This window comes from Carlito syrichta, unplaced genomic scaffold, assembly GCF_000164805.1.
Source record: "Carlito syrichta isolate Samal-C Ts95f unplaced genomic scaffold, Tarsius_syrichta-2.0.1 Scaffold128226, whole genome shotgun sequence".
NCBI classification, from domain to species: domain Eukaryota; kingdom Metazoa; phylum Chordata; class Mammalia; order Primates; family Tarsiidae; genus Carlito; species Carlito syrichta.
This window is the reverse complement of record NW_007072322.1, coordinates 318132-326927: the sequence shown is the minus strand read 5'-3', so window position 1 is coordinate 326927 and position 8796 is coordinate 318132. Positions and strand designations below refer to the sequence as shown.

At 46.8% G+C, this 8796-nt stretch overlaps 1 protein-coding gene across 1 annotated transcript in view; it reads right to left on the bottom strand.

The window, feature by feature from the left end:
• Window positions 1–734: 734 nt before the first annotated feature.
• GABRQ (gamma-aminobutyric acid type A receptor theta subunit) overlaps window positions 735–8796 on the bottom strand; it is a 21410-nt gene continuing 13348 nt past the window's right edge. Inside the window, exons 3-9 of the mRNA XM_008048918.1 lie at window positions 6036–6103; window positions 5265–5485; window positions 4724–4806; window positions 4009–4146; window positions 3282–3434; window positions 2226–2500; window positions 735–1427 (exon numbers count right to left, since the gene is read on the bottom strand). Coding sequence (XP_008047109.1) covers window positions 735–1427; window positions 2226–2500; window positions 3282–3434; window positions 4009–4146; window positions 4724–4806; window positions 5265–5485; window positions 6036–6103 — 1631 coding nt within the window. The remainder of the gene's footprint in view (window positions 1428–2225; window positions 2501–3281; window positions 3435–4008; window positions 4147–4723; window positions 4807–5264; window positions 5486–6035; window positions 6104–8796) is intronic.

The window sequence follows — 8796 nt, the reverse complement described above, 5'->3', positions numbered from 1 at the left end:
TCTTATAGAGCCGTAGTCAGAGGGTATGCAAGGTCCACAATCCCTAAGAGGAAAGCAAAAAAAAAAAAAAATAATAATAATAATAAAAGGAAGTAAAAAACAGAAAAACCCACAGAAATGCTTGTTGTCAAGACTCGAATCCTTGCTCTGTCCCCCAACCTGGCTCTTTTCTGTGCTCTAAACATCTCTCCAGGGACTTTTCTACATTTGTCAGCTGTAAGAAGTCTTTGAGCTGGGGACAGTGGTTCATGCCTGTGATCCCAGAACTTTGGGAGGCAGAGGCAAGAGGACTGCCTGAGCCCAGGAGTTCGATACCAGGCTGGGCATCTTGGCAAGGCCTCATCTCTACGATAAATAAAAAATCAGTCGGGCATGGTGGTGCACATCTGTGGTTCCAGCTACTTGGAAGGCTGAGGCAGAAGGATTGCCTGAGCCCAGTAGGTCGAGGCTGTGATAGTCATGCCACTGCACTCCAGCCTGGGCCACAGAGTGAGATTCCAACTCAAAAAAACCCCAAAAAACAGAAAACAAAAAAAGTATTTGAAAAGGTGAGAGTCTTCTAGCAGGAAAGGAAATCCATGGGCTATTTCCCTTCAACTCTTTCTCAATTCCTTCCTTTCCAGCCAGAATAACCATCAAATAAAATGAACAAAAGAAGTAGGGAAAAATAAACCCAGAGGAAAATATGACAGGAGCACAGTATAGTGTCCCTGCTTCTCTGGGACCCTGCAAGTCTAATAGAGGTGGTACGTCCAGTAAGCAATGTTGAACAGCCCAAAGGCAAGAGGGAAGAGGAACCGGCACCACCTGTCAATAACAGGAACCATGTCAGGGCTAAAGAGATCGGCGCAGAAAATGTCAGAGAGGGAGAACCCAGGGCTTGCAGGGGAACTCTCCTCAGAGTCTGAGCCACTGCCCTCCTGGCTACCACCCTCCTCATTATCACGAAGAGCCAAAGCGTTGCCAGGTTCCCGCCTGACTTGCTCCTCAGGGTCAAGTCGGCGGCGGAGCTCGTTATTGTCACCATTACGATTCCCGCCTGCTTCCTGCACACCTCTCTGACCATGGCCGTGGCTCTTGTCTTCGGAGTCTTCAACGATACAGACCTCAGCATGGACATGGACCTCGGCACGGTGGCGGATTTCGGTAGGAATGACTCTCTCATTGGCCTGGCCACCGCTAGGGTGAAGCACATTGCTAGGCTGGGCCTGCTCTGAGGTGGAGGGGAGATCGCTCAGGCTTTCTCCAGTGGCCAGCTGGGCCTGGCCTGAGAGAGAACTGAGTGAGCTGAGGCTTTCTGAGGTGGCCAGTTTGGCCTCCTCGGAGGTGGACGCCAGAGAACCGAGGCTTTCCGGGCTTGCCAGGGGAGCCTGTGCTGGGGCAGTAGGAGGAGAGCTGATTCCATCTTCCACGTTAGCCACTCCATCCTTTGAGAAGATAATGGACAGGCTATCAGTTTCATGTCTCCTAGATGGACATACACTAGGGGAAGGGGGACGGGGGCGGGGGCGGGAAGGGGCTTTCCTCATTAGCGCTTGCAATGTCCCTGCTGATCTCTTGAACAGATACCGCCATTTCATCTCGGTCTCTAGTGCTGGGCAGGGGCAGTCGAGGAACAGGGCTGAGAGGTTGTTAGCATGCAAGAAAAGGACATGGCGGCTGCCAGGCTGGTGTCTCTCTGGAGGCAGCTGCTCTCTCAGGAGCTCTGCGTGGTGGACAGAGACCTACTAAGGCAGGCAGGGTTGGGATCTCTGAGAGGGAGGGAGCTTGCTGGCCATGAACGTGCTGCCCAGAGAAAAAGCCTCAGCATTGCCTTGGGAATTTGACGTGCCAGGGAAGGAGTAGGCAGACCAGCCTTTCCAGTGTCTGGCTTCCTGTCAGCCTATGCCCATCTCCCTTTCCAGCTTCACTGTGTGCCCTGGAGGCATGCAAAGTGAACCAGATTTGGTGGAAAGTTTTGGAGAAATTTAGCTTTGACACTTGCTTTGTGACCTTGTACCATGATCATCTATCTATAAAGGAGTCATGATAAACAGTCCTACTTCTTTGTTATTTGTTTTGCACAGGTGTGTGTGTGTGTGTGTGTGTGTGTGTGCGCGCGCGCGCTCTGCGTGTGTTGTGTGGGGGGGATTTCAAAAGCTCAGGAATGCGGAAGGATCAAAAGCGCTAAACCTGGACTCAAGAGGTGCTGGGAGGAAAGCTGACTGTCAGTCAAAAAGTCAAACCTGCGCGTGTTCTACCACCACTTCCTGGTAGCGGTAGGGAGCAACGACTCTCCGGGGGACCCGGTGGATCCGGCGTTGGCGTCGTTGCCTGAGGAGGCGCTGAGGTTCTGGGGTGTAGAAAAAATAGTTGATGTAGACATACTCCAGCAAGGACAGGAACACGAAGAACAAGCACACAAGGATATAGACATCAACAGCCTTCACATAGGAAATGTGAGGGAGCTTTTCCCGTGTGCTTGAGTCGATGCTGGTCAGGATGAGCATTGCAGTCAGGCCTGTAAACAGCACAACACAGGGTTAGTCGCCTCTAGGGGTGAGAAGGACCCTCCGCAAAGATCTTCAGCCCTCTAGGCCTGGGGCCTTGGCGAAAGTGCTCTCTTTGTCCCTTTTCCTCCACCTTTAAACTCAGCCTGTGCATCAATGATTCAGTGACTTCACACTGCTAGCAGTTTACGCCTTTAGCCCCACCTTGCACTGTGATGGCCCTCTCTCCTTTCGCCATCCTTTAGTTCTTCAGAAAGTTTTGTGAACCCTAAAATAGTGCACATATATAAAGGTTGAGTCCAGAATGCGCTCCTAAGGGAGAATGTGGGAGAGTCAGCCCAGAGGCGGGTGAAGGGGAAGCCAGATCTGAACCGGGGACCCACTGGCCTCCCCAACTCCTGCCCTAGGCACTCTATGATCTTCCACCTTTTAGGGTCCCTATGTCTTTAATCCAGCTGTTCTCCACATCCCACTAGAGGTTCCTCGAGGGCAAATCCATGTGCGTTGTATTGCACCTCTGATCTAAATTTACGACGTGTCCATTTGCTTATGGTTTCAAAAATACTGAATTTTGGTACTTTGGGCCAAGATCCCAGCCCTGATGTTTTTTTCACACCTGTGCCTCTACTGGGGATTGATTGAACCTCTGTACAAACGCCTGTTGGAAAAATCCTTGTTTTCTTGCCTGTGTAGTCTCACACTGCCCCAGGCACCCCCCGGTCTTTACTCTCAATTTTTTGTTTCTGAGCAAGTTCTGGGCAAGTTTCTCCCTGGGATGGAGACGGGACTCACCAACTGTCACCCTGGCAGCCGAGGACTGGTAGTTCATCCAAAACGACATCCAGGAGAGAACTGTGGTGAGGACAGTAGGCCAGTACACCCGCAAAAGGTAGCTGGTGATTTCCCTCTGCACCTGGAACTTCAGTATCAGGCGCATGTAGGTACCTGGCGAGGAGACACACTGGAGTCAGGACGGCAGGGTTGAGGGGATTCACAGGGAGAAAAGGTACGGGAAGGAAGAAGAGGGCAGAGTGATGGCAGCTCAGCCTCTCATTCCATCTGGAGGCATCCAGCCTGGGGAAGCCATGAATCTGGTTCTGTCTGCTGCACTAGCAGGCCGGTGACAGTGGCTTATCTCAGTAGGCCCATGTGGTGTGGCAAGTCTGCTCCCTCTCCCTTTCTTTCTTGCCTGCTCCATGTTAGCTGAAGTTTTGGAATGGGAGAGACAAGAGATGTTTCCAAGCTGCAAACAGATGAGGGTGAGAGGCCAGCCCTGAGAGAAGTGTGAGTCCTTTACAATTGCAGTGTGGTGTGGACCTGGCCAAGTGCTTCCACATCCATTCCACACTGGCAGAAGGCACGCCATTGGGGCCTTATTAAAGGACCTGAGATGTGTCCAGAACCAGTGGCACAGGGGAAGGAAGGCAGCAGAGGGTGGAGAGGTCCCAGGTGGAGGCCACTAGGCGTTTACAGTAGTGCAAAGGGGAAACGAGACAGAAAAGAATGGGGTGAGACCCACCTGTGTAGAAATACACCTCTTTGCTAGTAATCTTCTTCCCCAGTAAAGAGAACTGAGGGATTTGCAGCTCTTCAGTCATGTACACAGCCTCCTCCTTGTCTTCCCAGAATAATAAGATGTCTTCCACCGTGTAGCCATCTGGGAAGGGAGAGAAACAGAGTCAGTTTCAGAAAGTAGGCACTTGCAGATATCACACGAGAGCAAAAACCCCGAGGACTGGCACATTTTGGGGCTCCTTTGTGATTTGCTGAGGTTGAGCATGGTGAAGAGTGTATACTTAAGAGAAATCTCACTTTGGCGTTTCTTTGCAAACAACTGTGTATGCAAAGGTATGAAATATTTCACCACTGTAGATGAGTCCATGAAATATATGGATGTTTAAAGCAAAGACATTCTATAGCTCTAGACACTAGCTTGTGCACGATTTCTCAGTAATAAGAGGAGTATTTATACCCCAGGAGGAGTATTTATACCCCAAAGGCCAAGTGATCCTGATGCCACATATATGCATGTATCTTTGTATCATCTGTATTTCTTTCTTTGTTTCTATCATTTATTTATCCATCAACCATCTATCTATCCATCTCTAACATCTGTCTATTTATGGAAGAGAAAGTAGAGGAAATATGCTGTCCGCCTCATGTCAATTCCACCTCTGGTTTCCTGATCTCCACAGCTGCAGGTAGAGAGAAAGGAATCATGGGAGCATACGTACAGCTCTCCACCTCCAGGTTGCAGGTCTGCTTATCCATGGGGAATTTACGCAGATCCAGGGAGCAAGCTGCTGTGGTAGTGATTCTTCAAAGGAAAGCAAAAAAAGAAGAAAGTGAGTCAAACCCAGGCAAGACACCATTCCTGAGGAAACTGCAGGGGTGGGAAGGGAAGAGTTACCCCCCAAGGACTGACCCACGTGTAGAGAGGAGGCAGGGAATTTGTATGTGGTAAAGAAACCAAAAGACCTCTCAGGACTTAAAGAAAAGATGTGTGGCAGGCCAGATAATTGCAGGGTGTCAGAATGGGAAGAGTTCTTGAGGAAATAGAAGGTGGAGAAGACAGGAATGGGACTTGTGCTTCATGAAGATACAGCGAGGCCGGCAAGAGAAAACTGTGCTACACTGAAGCGGCTGAGGCTCCAGATTCTATGTAGAATGTAGGTGCGCAGGGCTCCTCTGTGTGTCCCTTAGAGTGCATCTGTAGGATATTCAGTAGGAAGAAGGAAGCCTGCTGGGGCGCCCCTAGTTTCCAGGGAGACTCACCTCATGCCATACCGTACTGTTCCATCTGGGTGAAGCTGAAACACACGATTTTCCACCGTCACATCGTGCACAAAAGCATCCTTGCTATTCAGAAAGTAGCAGTCAGGGACCCACAGCTTCTCATGCATCCGATAGTCCAGGGTCAAGTTCAGGTTGGTCTCATAGTATGCTAAGCGGGAATCTTTCCAGGTCTGATGAAAGAACATCGTGATTGTGTAGTCCTGGGAAGGGAAGGGTAATTCCAGGTATAAGTTAGGTTGTCCAGATCTCTGTTCTCTGTGTGTGCGTGCACGCGCACACACACACACACACACGCGCGCGCGCGTGCGTGCATCTGTGTATGCAAAGGTGTGAAATATATCATCACTATAGATAAGTGCATGCAATATATGGATGATTAAAGAATCATAAAGTGAACCTTAAGTAATTAAAATCCAGGTTAAGAAATAGAATATTGCCAATAACTTTCACTATGGGTATTGACTGAGTTGAAATTTTCACCAATCTGGTGAGTATATAATGGGTTCTCATTGTGGTTTTATTGTTATAGAGATTTTGTTTGTTTTGCCAAACAGAAGTTCCAGGTGCTTGGCTAAACAGAACTTTAACATAATTGAAGTCATCAGTGTTTATTTTTGTGGTTTCTGCGTTTTTAAAAGAAAGTCTTACCTACCCTAAGACATAAAGCCAGTGTTCTATATTATCTTTTAAAACCTTCATAAGTCTTTCACGCTGACGCTCCTTGTTCCATGTGCCCTGTCCCCAACTTACCATGTTCACTTCTGAGATCTGTTCAATACTGGAGACGTAGATAGAGACTTTCACAATCACGGGGGCACCTGTGGTACAGGAAGGTACTATTACATGAAGACTAGAATAAAGGCTAAAGAGTATCAGCTCAGGAGCCAGACTGCCTGGGTTTGAACCCGCTTTGACACTTGTTAGCTGTGTGACCTCGGGTGACACCTAACCTCTCTGATTCTTAGTTTCCTAGCACTGATTTCATAGTTAATGCAGGTCAAGCGCTTAGAGGGGTCAAGGCAAAATAAAGAGAAAATACGGGGCAGAAATACTCTTTTGAAATGTTTTCCTGATAAACACGTAAAAACAAGGAGCCCGGAAGAAGAGCCAAGACTCAACGGGGTCTGTGTATGATCATGTGAGTGCCAGCAAATATGTGACCATGCTTGTGTGAGTGCATGTGAGTGTGTATGTGATTGTGTGCACTGTGTGGAAGTATTTATGTGAGCATGTCTGTGTGGGAGTGAATGTGTGAGCATGTTTGTGTGCTTGAGTGTGTTGTGTGGCATAATGTATGTGCATGTGTGTAGGTGTGCTATACTGTGGGAGTGAACATATGAGTGTTCATGTGCAAGTGAGGGTGTGGCCACACATGTCTGTGAGCTTGTCTGTGTGGGAGTGAATGTGTGATCACGTATGTACGAGTTCATATGAGCATGCCTGTGTGTGACTGTTTGAGTGTGTTTTTGTGGAACTGAACATATGCACATGTCCATAAACATGAGTGTATTCATGTGGAAGTGTGGGTGAATGTGTGAATGTGTGTGTGTGTGTGTTTGGGGGCCAGTGCACGTGTGAACATGTGTCTGGGTAAATGAATGTGTGAAAAGGCCAGTTTATGTCAAATGCGTGAGTGTGTACATTAATTTGCATGTGTGTGTGTGGGAGTGAATATGTGTGTCTGTGTGAGTCTGTCCACGTTAGTGGAGTGGTGAGCATGTCCATATGTGAATGAGCACACAAGCATGGTCATGTGTGTGAACAAGTTGTGTTGATATGAGTGTGTGAGCATGTTTGTGTATTGTCTTAGGTGTTCAGTTGTACAAGTGTGTTCAAGTATGTAAGTAAATGTTAGCATGTTTATATATATGCACCTATTGTATGTGTGAGCAAATGTGTGTTCTCATGTATGTGAGAATGCTCATGTGTTAGTGAAGATGCGATCATGTTTATGTGTGTATGTGTGAGCGTGTGTGTGTGAGGATATTAATGTATCTCTCCAGGTTTTGGAGTGAATTTTTGAGTGTGTTTGCATATGTGGGCATGGCGGCACGTGAACGACTTTGTGAGCAGGTTCAAATGTGCAAGCATATTTGCGTGTATTTGTGTTAATACATGAGTGAATTTGAGCATGCCACTGAAGGTGACCTTGCTTGTGAGTGAATGTGTGAGCATGTTTGTGCATGTGAATGTGTTAAAGTGTGTGAGTACATTTGTGAGGGAATTTGTGTGTAAGCATGTCTGTGTGTGAGTGAATGTGTGAGCCAGTTTATATGTGTATGTAGATGTGGGGAAACCTTTGTGTGTTAATTTGTGGTCCTGTATGTGTGTTTGTGAATGAATATGTGAGTATATTTGTGCATAGGAATGTGTTAAAGTGTGTGAGTACACTTGTGAGGGAATTTGTGTGTGAGCATGTTTGTGTGTGAGTGAATGTGTGAGTGAATGTGTTCTCATGTATGTGAGAAAGCTCATGTGTTAGTGAAGATGCGATCGTGTTTATATGTGTATGTGTGAGCATGTGTGTGTGAGGATGTTAATGTGTTTCTCCATGTTTTTGAGTGAATTTGTGAGTGTGTTTGCATATGTGGGCATGGTTGCATGTGAACGAATTTGTGAGCAGGTTCAAATGTGCATGTAAATGTGGGAGCATGTTTGTGTGTATTTGTGTTAGTATGTGAGCGCATTTGAGCATGCCACTGTACATAAGCTTGCTTGTGAGTGAATGTGTGAGCATGTTTGTGGATGTGAATGTGTTAAAGTGTGTGAGTACATTTGTGAGGGTGTTTGTGTGTGTGAGCATGTTTGTGTGTGAGTGAATGTGTGAGCCAGTTCATATGTGTATGCAGACGTGAGGATATGTTTGTGTGTTAATGTGTGGTACTGTACATGAGCTTGCTTCTGAGTGTATGTGTGAGCATGTATGTGTGAATGTGTTAAAGTGTATGAGGACATTTCTGAGGGAATTTGTGTGTGAGCATGTTTGTGTGTGAGCATGTTTGTGTGTGAGTGATTGTGTGAACTAGTTTATATGTGTATATAGATGTGGGGATGTTTGTGTGTTAATGTGTGGTCCTTTATGTGTGTTTGTGAGTGAATATGTGAGCATGTTTGTGTGTGTGAAGGTGCTAAAGTGAGTACATTTGTGAGAGAATTTGTGTGTGAGCATGTTTGTGTGTGACTTAATGTGTGTTCTCATGTATGTGAGAATGCTCAAGTGGTAGTGAAGATGCGATCATGCTTATGTGTATGTGTGAGCCTGTGTGAGGATGTTAATGTGCTTTTCCTAGTTTTTGAGTGAATTTATGAGTGTGTTTGAATATGTGGGCATGGTTGCATGTGAACGAATTTGTGAGCAGGTTCAAATGTGCATGCAAATGTGGGAGCATGTTTGCGTGTATTTGTGTTAGAATGTGAGCGCATTTGAGCATGCCACTCTCCATGAGCTTTCTTGTGAGGGAATTTGTGTGTGAGCATGATTGTGTGTGAATGAATGTGTGAATGAATGTGT